The sequence below is a fragment of the Ruditapes philippinarum genome, unplaced genomic scaffold (assembly GCF_026571515.1).
Source record: "Ruditapes philippinarum isolate M1 unplaced genomic scaffold, ASM2657151v2 ctg984_1_1_1_1, whole genome shotgun sequence".
NCBI lineage: Eukaryota > Metazoa > Mollusca > Bivalvia > Venerida > Veneridae > Ruditapes > Ruditapes philippinarum.
The window spans coordinates 179,869-198,060 of NW_026866059.1; the positions used below are offsets into that span (position 1 = coordinate 179,869).

Sequence of the window (18,192 nt, forward strand, 5' to 3'; positions counted from 1 at the left end):
AATTATTCCCGAACTCGTACCGCCTAATTCAGGTGGTATTGTTACAAAGCATACGACTTCTCGGTGCTTCTCTCGCAGAAACTGAGAGCAGAATTAATAAAGGATTTTTATCTGCGTACAGCAGATTCGATCATGTTTGTTTTTGTAATAATATGAAAAACGAAATGGAGTATTACAAATACAATGCATGAGTCTATGTACCACACAAACAAATCCTTGAATGTTGAAATGTATTTTTTTAAGTTTGCTGCATTTGAAGTATTAACAGAATTGTTAGAACTGCCCATTTAAAACAAATTGAAACAAAAAAGAAATAGTATCAACGTTGCCATGCCGTTATTTCTCTTTAACTTTAACATGTCTTTCTTCTAGTTCATTAGTATTTTGCTTCTTTGAGGTAAAAGTTGACGAAAAGTCTATATTTATGACCTTTTCCCTGAAACTTACTACACTTCTGATTTTGAAAAACAGTTAAATGTCAAAGCAGATACATTTGTTATCGTTTCAAAAATTAAGAACCTTGGTCTACAAACATAGAATAATGTAAGTCATACTAAAGACATTAGGCATTCGAAATACACTAAAGCTATACAAAGGATATTATTTTATTCCTTAGAGAATGTCAATGTTAAGACATGAGTTATTGCATATAATTACCAATGTAATGATACAAAAAGATGTGATAGAATGCTGTTTATATAAGTAACAGACACATGTGCGACGCCATACAATTGTTTTCAACGTAATACAATGTAAACTGCTATCGTACAGAGAGCAAACATTCTGTAGACGTTAAGACTTGTCAAACGGTTGCAACCAGCTAAAAATAAAGAAACAAAACATTTTAAAAACAGTTGAACCCCACAAAATGATTTCAAAGTTAAAATAAGTAGGCATTGTACATTCTTAACTTATTAATAAGCGTAGAAAACGTATACATTTTAAATGAATTCACTTGAATTGAAAGCTGTTCAATGTCCATAGTTGCTTTGTACTAAGATGTTTCAGAACAATCAAATGTGTGTATATGGCAAACTTTGAATACTACACGTCATTAAAGCACGTGCCTTTTTGTACTACTTTTTATGTATTATTATTATTGTTGTTAACATTAATTTTTGACAAATGAAAATGGAAAGACCATAACAAATGCTATTTAAAATAACAAAAGATTCTAGGATACAGTGGTATCAAATTAGGATTCTTCATAGAATAATTGGCACCAACTATTTTTTTACACAAAATTTATTATAATGATAATCCTCTTTGTACCTTTTGTAAAAATGAAAATGAAAGTTAATTAACTATTGAACATTTGTTTTGTCAGCGTAGTTTTGTGAAGGACGTCATATATATCTATATAACAATAAAAAATATTTTTTCATCATTAACTGCAGAAGAAATGCTTTTTGGTTTTACATATCAGACTCGACGTAATTATCGATTTACAAAATAGCACAAAATATCATGATTAGCGAAAGCATTCGTCGAATTGGACCATGACCTCAGCAAGAGATTGACTTATTTGTCCTCTTGCACTACATAAGTTCTTAAAAGATAAATGTAAGATGCACAAAGACTGACTGTATACATAAGTCACATACAAGAACATTGATAAAACTGAATAAATCTAAAATTCTTACATGTAGACCTTGCAACCTTTGCAACAAAGGCCACTTCGGTTCTTTTGACGTCGGAATTCGGAAGAGAAGCTTCACATCTGTATGGTGCATTGTCAACATTATCCGGGTCTATTACCACTGTCAATGTACTTATAGTATCACCAAAACCTGAAAAGTTAAGATATCAAAATTAAAAAGTTAATCTCAAGACCATAAATTATCGATTCAAAAAAGATCATAGATGATATCGTTTCAAATAATGTTTATATATTTGCCTTTAAATAAACACATATATTAAAAAGATATTTAATCATTCTCTTGACAAATACGACTGAATTTTTTCTTTTGAAAATCCCTATTCATAATCAAAGTGCTGCAAGCTCTGTGGTATTTTCTGATCGTATTGTATATCTGTATGTATTTTCCTGTATAAGTTTATTTTTAAACACTATAATTCATCTTTCCGAGATGCAGCGACTGCGTTTAGATTTTTACTGTAACTGTTTGAGTTTGATACATACGAAATTTTGCATGACTAGAGTTGCATCAAAAATTCATTTTTGTTCATTTTTTATGACAGCCATACTTTATCCTTGCATATCGTGGCTACTTCCTTAAAAAAAAAGACACTTAAAAATAGATTTTTCGACTGGGATTTAAACGCCAGACCTCTCACACCCTAAACGAGCGCATTACCCATGCACCACGGGGAAGTCAACGAAGAACGCTTGAATAAAATCAAATAATTCTACATTTAGAATTTCCATTTCGGGTTGGTAATCCTTATTAATTTCGAGGTATTTTGTTCACGATAAGCCTGTTGTTTGACACGAATGTAAATAATTAAGCCAAAATCTTCTCGCCAAAACAATCCGACATGTACGACATGTATATATTCCACTACTCGACATCCAGATTTATTTGTGTACTACGCTCTGAAGTATTCGGTAATCGACATCGCTAAAAATAGCATTTTCATTGATTAAAATGATATTCATCCGCGTATCTTGTGAATGTGCATTTATTGACAATTCTATCAGCCAACGCTACTTTTAAACTTTGAATGCGTTGTAATTTGTTGGATACTTGTAACAAAATAAAAATATTTCTTTTTTACATCGCTAGCTTTAAGCTGTTTTGAGAACTAGGTTTGTCGTGAAATTCTGTGCCAGAGATTGGATGTCAGCATTGTATTTCCTGATCTGCGATCAGAAAATACAAAAATCTTGTTAGCATGTGCCGTAAATTAAAAAAAAAATAATCTCGTATTCCTGATGGTTTTAATGCACTTGGCTTCTTTGAAACGTTAGTGATGACACGGTCTGTAACATGTAACTATGATAAAGTTGCGAAGCATGTTTAATGAATAAATATTAAAGATACCGTCTTCACTAGATGACTTCTGGCAAGTAGATGACAATGATGTGAGTTCTGTCTGTCCATGATACCACGTGACGTCTGCTGGGGGTCTGCTGTGCATCACGTGACATGTTAGATTCACAAGTCTCTCCTCCGTGAATGGTGGATCGATACCCCAGGTCAATGTCATGTTTGCCATTTTTACTAAAAGATGAAATTTAAGATTTGAAAATGACCTTTTTCTATAGACCTTTGTGAACTGAAATTCCAATGTTCATTTGAAATGTAATATGAGCTTATAAATCTAAAGGTGCGCAATTCCTGACATGAACCGGACTTGAAATAAGGAAAGACTCAATTAGATCAAATTTTCCTCAGAAGGTGTTTTGCACTCTTGTGAATGCCTGGATCTGGTGCAAGAACATATGTTCAAATGCTATGCTTTTAAAGTAGCTGTGAAGAAAATAGATTCTTTACCAATCCTTCGTACAATGAAAATTTTTGTGAATGACGGATCTTTACAATTTGACATTTATTTCACACCATTTTTACCGACACAAAACAAGAGTGTGTGCATGAACTATTTTAGTATTACCATATAGCAGTCTACTGCTCATAATTGTTTGTCAGTCTTTGTTATAATTTTCAATATCATATATTTATTTTAATCAAGATTTACTTTTTATGATAAACTATCATTGTCATGAACTTCAACGGTTTCATTTTAGCATAACGTTCAACATATTATAGACAAATGATTACTAATTTTACCGTTAACAGTTAACATCGCCCTGGCCCTGTCTATCCCAGCCTGGCATTCGTACCAAGCCTCGTCTTCAAGAACGACATTATGAACGGTCAGAGAATATGTGCCTTGTACCGAGTATTTTGTATCATTAACACTTTTACCATTATACGTTAGAACATCAACAAAACCCGATAAGGAGACCTAGTGAAGTAAAAAATATATGAGCCGCGTCACGACAAAACCAACATAATGGGTTTGTGACCAGCATGGTTCAAGACCAGCCTGCGCATCCGCGCAGTCTGATCAGGATCCATGCTGTTCGCTAACCAACTGTATTACAAGTAGAGGAACTGATAGCGAACAGCATGGATCCTGATCAGACTGCACGGATGAGCAGGCTGATCTGGATCCATGCTGGTCGGAAACGCACTATGTTGGTTTTGTTGTGGCACGGCTCATATAAAGAAGATCAACCACATATTTGAATACTAATACTATAACACATACTTTCCAAAGGAAGCAAATTACATTGTATGAGCTTTTAAGAAGAGCAAGCAAATAGCATACTAACTACGATATATTCCAATTATCTTTAAAAAGAAATTTACGTTTATAAATAATTTGAAAAATAATATAATAAATGAAGTTATAAGAATACTGACAGCATTAATCTAGCTTTAAAATATAAGAGCGAACAATGGTGACAACGTGGATGCATTTGACTCTACTGGACAACCGCTTGAAGAGTTGAATTATTAGTTGTTTTAAGCGAATATGCACTGGACATTTTTTGGGAATTCGATCGAAATATAAGATACAAGTTATTAGTTATTAAATTTGTAAAAGCAACGTAAAGTGCTTACGACATCCTTTAAAATTTTGATAAATATATAATCCAAATACGGACACAGATTCAAATTACAAAAGTCCTTGATACAGCCATTTATTTTCAAAGCAGCATAAAATGGTAAGACAAATGATAAATAAAGTACATTTGACAAACACAATATAGAAAGTTAAGTTAAGAACAAGATTGCATACCTTTTTCCAAAACACAAAGTCAGTCGACCGCTGTTCAATGACGTTGCAGAAAAATTTAGCGTCACTTCCTTCTAACACTGTAACGTTAGTTGGTGCATTGCGTATCATTACCGAATAAACATGGGTCACTAAAATACAGAGAAAATATCACAAAATATATTTTTTCATGAATAACATAGCACAGTTTTGTTCTTTCGCTTGCACAGGAATATTAATATTTTATAAATGCAAAGTAAAAAAATAACATTTTTAAGACGAATATGCTTGTCATTAAAAAAATGTTAAATGAATGGAATAATAAAAAATAAATATTTACTGATCTTTGCAGAAAAGATAATAATACTGGTACATCTCTAAAAAATATTATTTAATTTAAGTGGTCCAGAATCTATTCTTCAAATTATTTTGCTATAAGAGTTGTCTTGTTTTCGACATGAAAATATATTGTACATAATAGAGAAAAAAAAACTTACTATTAACCAAATAGAATATAAAAATCTTCAAAATGCATCTCTTGAAAAGCTTGATTTCGATGTCTTCCATTTTTTTCTGTCATTTGATTTTCAATCCGTTACAAATGATATCCAGTTTCATTAATTTAGCATCACTTTGTTCAAACTTTGTTCAAACGTTTACATAACGGATTAACAAAATTTGTCACTTTAATATTTGTTTACTTTATTCATGATATTGAAACTAAGCACAGTATAAGTGGGTGTATTTCTAATCTGTATCGTATTGGCAAATAATCTATGAATCCAAGAAGCTAATTACATCGTCACGATACATAAATATTAGATTTTTATTAATAATATTTGATACGTTTAAGAAGAAAATGTTAATAAACTAAGGGAGGCTAATCTGTTAAGTATTTTCTTTATTTTGTGTACGAGTTGTTGTTACTTGACACTTGTGTTTGACACGTCTTCTATATTATTAATAAATTTATTTAGGACTGAACACTTTAACAGTCTCTTGCCCCTTCCGGTAAGGTAAGAAAATGGGATCAAAAGGTTAAGAAAATAAGCACTAAAATATAGACAGGAATATTAAAGTAAAACCACCAAAAATATATTTTGAAAAATCATTTTGTAATAATTAGACATCAACAAGGGAAAAAGCTTGCAAATTAAATTCGTGTTTCGTCAGACATTTTAGAATAAACAGAACGGAACGGAAATCATCGAAAATTAAGATTAACAAACAAACGCTGAAGTATGTACTATTTTATTGTTAAAGGCTGTAACAGGATATACATGAATAATATTTTTATGTGTTTTTATCACTTTGAGCATTTTTCAAAGAGACGGATGCGCATACTAATACACTCATTGCAGTTAACGTATATATACATATATCATGGTAGTAAAACTGTCATTTGTGAAAATAAAAGAGGAAAATAAAAGACGTAAAACAATGGAGTTTCCTATTAAAATCATAAAAGTATATTTTTCAATATTATACTTGTCTGATGTTTATGTTACACTTATTTAATTCATCTAGGGCACAACAATGGTTCAAATATGACCAAGCCACTGGCAAAATTAAAAGCACGGAAAGTCGTGGATATATAGAACATCTATAATCTTGGGAAATTGACTGTCAAGAGTGTTGAAAATCATTATCAGTTTGAAAATGTATTTAATCATAGATATAGAGATAAGTCAATTTTGAATATTCTTTTTTACCGGACGTCATGGATTTCTCATACCATATGAGCCGCGTCACGACAAAACCAACATAGTGGGTTTGCGACCAGCATTGATCCGGACCAGCCTACGCATCCGCGCAGTCTAATCAGGATCCATACTGTTTGCTTACAAACCCTATTACAAGTAGAAAAACTGATAGCGAACAGCATGGATCCTGATCAGACTGCGCGGATGCGCAGGCTGGTCTGGATCCATGCTGGTCGCAAACCCATTATGTTGGTTTTGTCGTGACACGGCTCAATTATCAGAAGTTCCTGCCTAAAGTTCAGTTTAACACAGTCAACTGCTGAAGTATTACGACAGAAAAATATGTCATCTAGAGGCCATTAATTTCAAATGTTGGGACTTCGGGGGTACATATATTGCATGTTATTAGGATATCGTAAATTAAGAAAACAAGCATCAACAATACACTTTTAATTTAGGTCATGTTTCATACAAATTTTGATAGCCATGACCAATACATACCATACATATAATCCAAATAGTTGAACAAGTCTTAAAAATCTTAACAATATCATTTTTATCAAATTATATATAATTATAAATATAATATGACCGAGAACTAATACATGATACCTTCAAAAATGTGTTCCGTCTTAATTTAATGTTTGTTGGCATTTTAATCATAACATTTTCAGAATCACGTCTGTTCGCTTACAAACCCTATTACAAATATACAATAAGAAATAGTACACAGCATTTCATACCTCATAAAGATAAAGTAAATAAAACATTGAACTGACTTTAGCAGTCACAATAAAATGTCATAATAATGCATGGAGTCCCTAATTGATGTGTACTATCTCTTTATTTGTCATTCAAGTAAATGCACATTCATACAAATTATTGAAATTATGACCACTAAAAATTTTAAAGCTCATCATTTTTTTTTTCATTTTCATTTTTACTTGACACCATTAATTGAGATGGTCATCTAATTACAAAGCATGGCTCATTTCATTTTTAAAAATGAATAATCAACAACATGTGTAGGGCCTGCTCTTGCTAGTTCTTCACATTTTGTCCAGTTCCTTTTCTCTTCATGTTTTTTCTTTGCTGTAGAACTATAATTACATCAGCTGATAATCAAAGTTCTGATAGATTTCTAAAAATACCAACCTTACTACAATAATAATAGTACAGTCAGGTTGTGTATTATTGTAAGTATGTATATATTCGTTCCTGTGGCAGTCATTATTATAAATTTAATTTATTTGCACACACAAAAAAAGAACATTTGGACCTATTTGTAACTTGCATCTATTAAACTTAAAAGAGACTCTGACATCTGTGTTTACAAACATGTCAAATTCCTGATATTTTATCTAAAATAAACATTTTGCGAAACCATCCCGTTAACTTCGATTCTGTCTAGTTTATCTTGTTAAACGGATAGATAAGATTTGTTTTAACTATGTGTTGTTTTAGGAATAAGTTATTGCAGTTATTCAGAAGTAAAACATTCGTTCTTTTTTTCTTACATATTTCTTGCTAGTGTAAAACAGCATTATCAACTTATAACATATATTTCTTTGAGGTTAATTGTTAAGATACAAAAACAACTTATTTTCTTTATCTCACATTAAATAGTTACTAATGGATGACATGGATTTATTCTTCGAACATGAGTATATCTCACAGACTCTTTATAGTGGCCGTCAGATGAGGAATGCTGGTTCCCTTCTCCTCCACTAAAACGTTACAGTCGGAATACTCAGATATCATTGATCCGTCATCAAACTTCATCACAGCACTTCCCGGCATAAACAATGGACGCTTAAACGCACAAGAAACCTCGTACCGTCCATCTAATGTTATCTCAAAACCTGCGTTATATAAATAGTACGGTCAATAGTTAGAATTTTTTGTAGTTTTATCTTAATTTAAAATTTTCATAAATGTCATTTTCGCTGACACGAGGTTAGTTGAGTAGGAAAGAATTCAGTGTTCTACAAAAATAATAAAAAGCATTCGCTGATGATGAAAAAGAAACAGCATAATGTTATTGACAGAAAGTATAGTTGACCATACGCCAGTTAATCAAGCGTCTTGTTAACACAGAGTACCTGTACATCTAAAACAGGCAAACGCTTTTATCATTTAAAAAGCACATGCACTTCGCTTTATTGACAAGCTATTAGGAGCAGGGGATCTGAAATTATATATCGTGAAGTTTATTATGACCAAAAGCATTATCCAAATTATTTCAAAAGCTTTTACACAAACAGTATTGCTAAGCGTTAGTCAAGGATACATGACAAAAATTGAAGAAAAAAAAGAGTTTGCAGTTAATTGCTCATAATATCGATTAATTTAATGTAAATGTTAGTTTCCAAAAGGACAGTCAATGACAATTTCAAAAATGTCCAGTAATTTTCATCGGGTCACAGTTAGAAGATGTTAAAGACTTCTGAATTGTTGTTGATGTTTATATAAAACGTTCACAATGGGCATATTCCAGTGAAAATTTCAAATAAAATGATAAAAACGATAGAAATGTGTTAGAAAAATGTTTCTAGATAGAACAATGGTAAATTAGTAACGAACATAATTATACATGTATAATAATATACAATAATAATCTATTGTAGAACACTATACTATATATTATCTGCTATAATTATGTTATATCAGATCATGTATCACCAATTTGTGTCACATATTTACATAAACTAAATAATAAATATAATTGATATTATAGTTTTTATGTTAACGTTAAAAGTTCGCAAAAATAAATCATTAAAGGAACTCCACTTAGGTCCTACAGCCTAAAAACACAGATTTTTTTCACAGATTAACTAGGACACTTACAACAGAAAACCATGCAAATTTTAGTTAAGAAATATATTTAGACATAAAATGAAACTCGTATTTTTATGATATTCATAGCCCGATGGCAGTGAAAAACGTTGCAACGCTTTTGAATTTGGTTCAATTTTCGCAATTAGAATAATTGCGGAAAAACAGAGTGAGCAAATGATCTCAACGTTTGCACACAAGTTATTGGTCTAGACCTACACTAACTGGAACATTATTCTTTAAAGGCATATTTCTAGACCCGTCATGTCTAAAAACCTCAGTTGAGTCCCTTTAATAAATAAAATATGTTATTAAGAAAATTTATGACACGTATTTGAATAATCGGTTCATTATATACCTAGGAAACTTTAATGTTCGTTTGGAAATTAGCATTAAAGGAAAAACAAACGTGGAATAGAAAATAAAAAGCGAGATACACACGCTCTTGTAGTTTTGCAATGGCTCTAGACAATGTCCACATGCCATGTGCTATAGGTTTTTGGTATCCTAGCAACCACGCGCTCCACCTATACAAATGATGCGGATTCCAGTCACCCGTTAACTTAGCATAGTCGACCCCGCAGCTTGCTGGCACCTCAAAATCGTCATCGAATCTATAGATGATTTCTTTATCTGAAATCACAGAATGCACTCTCATTGTGGCGCCGTTATATGTCGCAACGCCGCTAAATGTCGCACTTGCCGCTAAATGTCGCACCATTGACGCTAAATGTCGCAACCGCCGCTAAATGTCGCAAAATCATTTGCCGTTAAATGTCGCAATGTTAACGTTAAATGTCGCACGAATTTCCCTTACCGTTAAATGTCGCAACACTACCGTTAAATGTCGCAAGATGTAATTTTATGTTGAACTCAAGTTTTATTGTTGGATCATATTAATTAAATCTGCCTACTCAATTTGAAAGCGAGTGAATTTATTATATATGGAACTGCGCTACAATTTAGGCGGCGATAAGACTCATCTTGTAAATAAATGTATATTGTTTTGCGTTCGATTTTTAGCTGATCTTATACAAGTACATTGTACATATTGATACAATTGTCTACTATTTGAATGAAACTGCAAAATTGGCATTGTTCTGTAAATAGTTTAGTACAATTGTGTCTGTAAAATGGCAGAAAAGACAGGCTGCCTGAGGTGGCAGTCTGATGGCCTAGTTGACTGAGGAGGCAAATTGTCTCGCTGTCGGAAGAGGAAGCCTAAATTGCTGACGACCTGGACCTTAAGAGTTTGCCTAACGCCCTGTAAACCTAACGTTGGTAGCCAAGTATCCTGAGGAGGCCGCCTAACATCCTAACAGCCTATCGATGTCAGCTTTGCAACCTGAAGTTGGCAATCTAACAGCTTAGAGTCGGCAGCCTAGTAGCTTAAAGTTAGTAACTTATATTATAAATATGGAAACAATTTAAAATACAGTAAAATCACTATGAAAGGTCGTGCAAAAGCACATACACATGCATGATTATGGAAAAAAAACGCCTTTACCTTTAGGGCACTTAACTTTGTAGTCTTATAGCCTAAAGCTGGAGCCTGGCAGCCCAAAATTGGTGTCATGTTTTAAAAAATGGAACGATCAAAATAATAAAACGACAAGTTGGATTTTTCCTAAAATCTACTTGTACAAAGTGCTTCATAATTTACACATTTATTAATCAATACAATAAAGTTGATCATGGCAAGTAACATAATTATTGCATACATTTTAATCAAGTTATTGCCATTTTCAACAGTTTGAGAATGAATATCGTTAACCTAAACCAGCAAGTTGGATTTATTTAAGTACTGTCTATACTTATATATTCATAATTTCCACACTTACTTATTTAGAAAAAGTTCATGAATGCCATCCATTTTCCCAAGTTATATTCCTTTTTTTCACTTTGAAAATAGGACCTTGTATGGTTAACCTATTCCGGTAAGTTGGATTTATCTTAAAAATTTATTTAATGATATCTTCCATATCTGGTAGGTGAAAGCCATTAATGGCCGTGTTTTTTATGGAGTAAAGAGTCTCTAGTGTCAAGGTCACTGGTGTGAATTTTTTACAACATTTTTGCCCATTAAGCTTTTATTGTTAAGATTATGTATTTCATGTTTAATACAAACATGCCAAGGGAGGTCCTCTTCCTTTGGGTTTAATTGGGGGTCCTGTGGGTAAAGGCCAAAGTCACCAATGCCAAAATAGATTTTTACATGTTTACATGTGTTTTAACATTATTCTTTTGAAAGAGGTCTTTTATATTTGGTAGGAACATGGAATTGAGGTCTTCTCCTTTGGATGGAGTTATGGTTCAGTTGGGTCCAGGTCACCAGTTCTAAAATAGATTTCTACACTTTTACAGCCTTTATTTATTGACAAATGTATTTCATATTTTGAAGGTAGATAACTTGCATGGTATTCTTCCTATATATTGAGGAAGGGATCAATGGGCCATGGTCACAAATGCTAAAATAGATTTTAATTTGCAGGATGAAGTTCACACAAACAGTTTATGCTTTTATCAAATTTGCTAGTCGTATGCGTGTTTTTATTTCCATTTTAACGCTAAAAGGGCAGTGGTCATTCATATTATTGTTGCAATAAATTAAAAAGATGTTTTCTTTACACATCTGTTCCATTTGTTTTTGTTTTGAAAAATAAAGTTCTTAAAATTATCTTAAAATAAATACACTATTGTGCGTATGTTTGTATTTATGGTCATTTGAACTTCACTATGACGTAGTCGACATGCGCATTTTAGAAAGAACATAAAAGTGGTTACAGATATCTAACCAATATCGTCGTTACATATGTACGAGTATAATTCATGTCTTGTGTTTTTCGAAAAATGTCAGATTTAATTTCAATGAAATATTTATCATGAAGCGTTACAGATTAAGATTTTCATTACAGCAAAGCAATGATATAAAAAGCCTAAATTCTCTTTCCAAAACGGCTAGCTGTCTTCAGCCAAACAGCAAGGCCAATATGAGCTTTATCAATTTTATGTATTCTTATTTTATGGTATTTACTGAGAATCTTTCATAGTATAAAGCGACTTGACGAGTAAAATATCACTTGCCACAATGTCAAAGCGTAAATAGTGTTTGACAAATCGTAAAATGTACTAAATCTTGTGTACTAATTTTAACTTTGACATCTGCTTACTGTGTGTGGATTTGCGTTTATTTATACTCCCCACCGGTTGACCATATGGGCGAGTCCTCCAGGAGAGTACACGTCATTTTATATTTTGGAGGATAGCGCAATTACAGATATAGAAAGATATGCCCCGATTTCAGAAGCTTCCCCTTCTTTAACGTGCCAAGTTGTTTTAGCACCCATACACGGTACATAAAGTATCATCCGAAAGACTGATCAGTAACTTTAGTTGGCCAGCCTGGGAATAGAACCAACAAGGTCGAGGTTACAAGTCTCGCGCTCTATGCGGGCTGGCTGCTTACAAAAATTCCGGTGCATATAATCGTAAAATTCGCTCATATCTAGCACCCGACTGCGGATCGAATACTACATGACCAAAGAGTACTACATGATATGAGCCGTGTCACGACAAAACCAACATAATGGGTTTGCGACCAGCATGAATCCAGACCAGGATCCATGCTGTTCGCTATCAGTTTGACAAAGCGGATGCGCAGGCTAGTCTGGATCCATGCTGGTCGCAAACCCATTATGTTGGTTTTGTCGTGACACGGCTCATATTTTTTTGATTTTCGTATTGACCGTGTTTTTTCACGTAATTGCCGTTACTGTTAAAATAAAAAATTTGCCTTGATATACAATCAATATTTCTCGTTTGAAGTGAATATTTGTGATGTTTCTTTTTTGAAAATATAAAAAGGGAGATATTTTAGAAAAAGTACCTTTCAGGGTCATCTGTCCTTTAGAAATGCATTAGTACTTTCATATATTTTAAGTTTAAAGTGAATATGTTTTAAATTAGCCGTAACCAAAAGGTTAATCAGGGCGAAAACATCTTAGAAAAATAAGGGGAAACTTTTGCAAAAATATAACTAGGATTATCTGCCCTTTTGATATTGCATCATATGATCATAGTAAACAACTAAACCACGTTTAAAGTAAATTCTGTTGTTTCTGAGAAAATAAATGAAATTACTTAAACCAAATTCTGAGATTGACAATACCATAATACCTTAAAGTTTAATCTGTTGTCAATCAGGGTTACAAATGAAAATGTTGAACGAGAGAAAAATACTTATCTATTGAGAATTAAGTATCAATTATCCTTTCTAACCTAAAGATTACATTATATAGTAGCTTAAAACCTCGATATTTATGTTCGCTAAAAAAAACAAGTAAGACAATTTTTGTGTAATGGCAATTACAATAAAAATAATTATGAGAATGTTAAAAAGTAATATAATTCTGCTTTAAACATGATTTTAACATGAATTTACATCTTGCGACATTTAACGGTAGTGTTGCGACATTTAACGGTAAGGGAAATTCGTGCGACATTTAACGTTAACATTGCGACATTTAACGGCAAATGATTTTGCGACATTTAGCGGCGGTTGCGACATTTAGCGTCAATGGTGCGACATTTAGCGGCAAGTGCGACATTTAGCGGCGTTGCGACATATAACGGCGCCACACTCATCTATTTTGTTAAGGCTATAAGCTTCAAGGCCATTGTTCAACAAAAAATTTAAAATTCAATTATAATTACATACATACAGAGTTTGAGAAAAGTAAAAATTATTCACAAAATTCATGTAGCTCTTTGCACTTCATAGGAAAAAAATACAGATTGTTAAATCTATCAACTTCTATCTTACTTGGTTACTTACAGAGTAATATTTATGCTTGCATGGTTGTAATACGATGAATTGTTTACTTTATGCAAGAATTCATTACTTTAATCATTCGATTATAAAATCTTTATATCTTTAAAAGTTATAAACAAAGTTAGTTTAGGAAACTACATGCATCAATAAACATACATATTTATATAAGTTAGTGTTCGTTCGTTTAAAAACATGTAGTGCATGGCCTTCGTTTGATGTTGCTAAATTTAAGCGTTTAATTTTAGATTTATGTGACTGAAAAGCTATTTTCTGTTGGGCAACAAAAAGATAATCGATTAATGAACAAATAAATCAAGTATAAAATTTTTCAAAGTACGTTTTAATATTATTGTTGTTGAATTACTAAAAGTTCTTTCATTTAGCTGATCATATATTAATGTGGTGTGTTAACAGTACCGTGGTTTCTTCGTTCTGGTCGTCCTCTCGATTTTCCCTGTTTAGCTCGGGACAGAAGCGTCATCGTGCCTTCCCAGACACACGTGCTACCTACCATAGTCCGCAGGTTAATATCTACCTCGATTCCCCTCTCATTTTGCCTGAAAGAAAAATAAAATATCGCATCAAACAACATCAGTAATTGCTTATCGATTTAAAAGAAATGAGCCGCGTCACGACAAAACCAACATAGTGGGTTTGCGACCAGCATGGATCCAGACCAGCCTGCGTATCCGCGCAGTCTGATCAGGATCCATACTGTTCGCTATCAGTTTCTCTACTTGTTATAAGGTTTGTAAGCGATGACCTGATCAGACTGCGCGGATGCGCAGGCTGGTCTGGATCCATGCTGGTCGCAAACCCATTATGTTGGTTTTGTCGTGACGCGGCTCAAATAACGTTCATTTTCATAAGTATGCAGAACAGGTCACCGATCATTGTGATTTTGTAATGCGAGAATTTTTAGTTGTCAAGAATTTGTTAACCCTCCAACTTATTTAATCCCTCAAACTAGTTTTGACATATCATAATGCCCTACATAGTCAATCGAATCGAGCGTTCAGCATTTTCAGTTTTGCCGTTTTTTGAGTGTTCGTTTTGAAATTTTTTTCAATTTAAACTGTTTAAACAGCAACATATCAATGAAAATAGAAAATACATACCAACGAATGTGACAATTATTCATTTTAAATCAAATAGACCAACTTTTGTTGAATGAGTTTAACATATCAATTATCGTTAAGTCAATCATATTTGCTCGAGCCTTTCTGTCATGCGTAGGCATACTTCAATGGATAATATCCGAAATTGAAACATATAAGTTGTTCATGTAGTTATAAAATATATGTTCCTTACCTATACTGTTTTACCGATAATTCAAGAGTAAATTTGGCTTTCATGTATTCTTGTAACGGAATCCACTGTTTGATATTCTGCCGGATATGTATCAGACCTTAAAAAACAAATGAGCCGCGTCATGACAAAACCAACGTAATGCGTTTGCGACCAGCATGGATCCAGACCAGCCTGCGCATCCGCGCAGTCTGATCAGGATCTATGCTGTTCGCTATCAGTTTTTTCACTTGTAACCACTTGTAATAGACTTGGAAAGCGAACAGCATGGATCCTGATCAGACTGCGCGGATGCGCAGGCTGGTCTGGATCAATGCTGGTCGCAAACGCATTACGTTGGTTTTGTCATGACGAGGCTCAAATAAGAATGTAAATCAATTAAATACTCACTGTTCTGGCTGTTTAAATTGTTTCGAATATACAATCTGCCTTATATGATGATGAACAAACTGTTTTGTAGATTGCAATTGGTGAGTGAATAAACAGAAAACTAGCTTTTAATAACTATTTAACCCTTAAAAAAGGTCAATAAAATCGAAGAAAAAATTAAAACCTAAAAGAACGTCCAAATGGCATTGAAGGACACAACTTGTAAATAAAACTGACACAACTAACAGTTGCCCTCTTTTTTTAAAAGCAAGCAAAGTATAAACAACCTATGTTTAAGAGACTAAACAATTCCACTTATTTTATTTGTGACGACTGGTTTCGACAAAGAAGTGTAACTGTACACGAAAATGGTAGGAAATACTTTACCGATTGGTGAAAGGGCGAACTTTGAAGATGTGATCAATGCTATCAAAGGTTTCATGAATAACGTTTCTGCATAGCAAAATGGTACTTCGCCATCGTTTGGGTTGTACCTGCATAGGGCCTTGTATTTCGCTAAATGCTCTTTATCAATCCTAAAAAGAATACATCGTATGTTAGTTAGACATAATCAAAAGTACTTTAATCTCGCTGAAGGCTTACCATTTTTGCTTGTATGCAACATTTATAAATATCAAATAAATGGCTTCATGATGCATATAGGTCTATCTAAACACGATTCATGTAGACAAAATATCAAACCTACATGAAGCCAGGGTCTTTCAAATAGAAACGAATAAACAACGAGGTTTGTTTTAAACATGACATTTTATCAATTTTGCATCTTCATTTACATAAATTGATATTCGAATGCAATATCCGTCAAACGTTTAATTATCAGTTCAAAGAAGAAGCTCGCCTTCTGTACTTTAGACTTTATACTATGTTCGTGAAGTTAGCCGGACAGCCGGAACAGCCGGAGCAGCCGGAACTCATTTCGTCTACTCGGGCTACTCCGGCTAGCCGGAATCCGGTTCCGGCTATACAGGCTGGCCGGAAATTATACGGTAAAACCTGTGCAAAAGACCATTGGCTAATTCCATAATGTAATGTCAAATTACTTATCACAACAATCTCCGGCTATTACGGCTAGCCAGAAAAAAAAACAGAAATCAAGGCTACATAAGATGAAAAAATTTATCTGACAGCAGATTGAACAATATAATTATGTGTCGTGCATTGTGTGTCCGGGTGTCCGCGGGTATAGGTGTGTCCGTCGGGAATACTCTGGTATTTTGCCGACGGTGAGCCGAAAATCGTTCTAGACAGCTCGTATCTGGCCAATTCCGGCTGGCCCCTGTGGGGACCAGACTCAATTACGCAGAACCCCACATGGTGGGATGGTTAGGGGGTCTGACCGGGTGTCCGCGGGTATAGGTGTGTCCGTCGGGAATACTCTGGTATTTTGCCGACGGTGAGCCGAAAATCGTTCTAGACAGCTCGTATCTGGCCAATTCCGGCTGGCCCCTGTGGGGACCAGACTCAATTACGTACAACCGCACATGGTGGGATGGTTAGGTGGTTTGACCGGGTGTTCCGCGGGTATAGGTGTGTCCGTCGGGAATACTCTGGTATTTTGCCGACTGTGAGCCGAAAATCGTTCTAGACAGCTTGTATCTGGCCAATTCCGGCTGGCCCCTGTGGGGACCAGACTCAAATTACGCAAAACCGCACATGGTGGGATGGTTAGGTGGTCTGACCGGGTGTCCGCGGGTATAGGTGTGTCGTCGGGAATACTCTGGTATTTTGCCGACGTTGAGCCGAAAATCGTTCTATACAGCTCGTATTTGGCCAATTCCGGCTGGCCCCTGTGGGGACCAGACTCAATTACGCAGAACCGGCACATGGTGGGATGGTTAGGTGGTCTGAACGGGGTGTCCGCGGGTATAGGTGTGTCCGTCGGGAATACTCTGGTATTTTGCCGACGGTGAGCCGAAAATCGTTCTAGACAGCTCGTATCTGGCCAATTCCGGCTGGCCCCTGTGGGGACCAGACTCAATTACGCAGAACCGCACATGGTGGGATGGTTAGGTGGTCTGACCGGGTATCCGCGGATATAGGTGTGTCCGTCGGGAATACTCTGGTATTTTGCCGACGGTGAGCCGAAAATCGTTCTATACAGCTCGTATTTGGCCAATTCCGGCGGGCCCCTGTGGAGGACCAGACTCAATTACGCAGAACCGCACATGGTGGGATGGTTAGGTGGTCTGACCGGGTGTCCGCGGGTATAGGTGTGTCCGTCGTCGGGAATACTCTGGTATTTTGCCCGACGGTGAGCCGAAAATCGTTTCTAGACAGCTCGTATCTGGCCAATTCCGGCTGGCCCCTGTGGGGACCAGACTCAATTACGCAGAACCGCACATGGTGGGATGGTTAGGGGGTCTGACCGGGTGTACGCGG

The 18,192-nt window shown here is 34.7% G+C and overlaps 2 protein-coding genes across 2 annotated transcripts; both read right to left on the bottom strand.

The window, feature by feature from the left end:
- Positions 1 to 635: 635 nt before the first annotated feature.
- LOC132731141 (cell adhesion molecule 2-like) lies at positions 636 to 4,899 on the bottom strand. Its single transcript, XM_060717265.1, has 5 exons — positions 4,771 to 4,899; positions 3,753 to 3,930; positions 3,006 to 3,185; positions 1,644 to 1,790; positions 636 to 820 (listed from the first exon to the last, which is right to left on the bottom strand). The coding sequence occupies exons 1-5, from the start codon at positions 4,876 to 4,878 to the stop codon at positions 738 to 740; spliced, it is 696 nt and encodes a 231-aa protein (XP_060573248.1). The 5' UTR covers positions 4,879 to 4,899; the 3' UTR covers positions 636 to 737.
- Positions 4,900 to 6,592: 1,693 nt separating this feature from the next.
- LOC132731139 (3-hydroxyacyl-thioester dehydratase X-like) lies at positions 6,593 to 16,328 on the bottom strand (the record flags this gene model as incomplete). Its single annotated transcript, XM_060717264.1, has 5 exons — positions 6,593 to 8,311; positions 9,726 to 9,917; positions 14,533 to 14,672; positions 15,427 to 15,523; positions 16,180 to 16,328. Coding segments are annotated over 5 exons (769 nt in total), but the record flags the coding sequence as incomplete, so codon positions are not given.
- Positions 16,329 to 18,192: the final 1,864 nt, after the last annotated feature.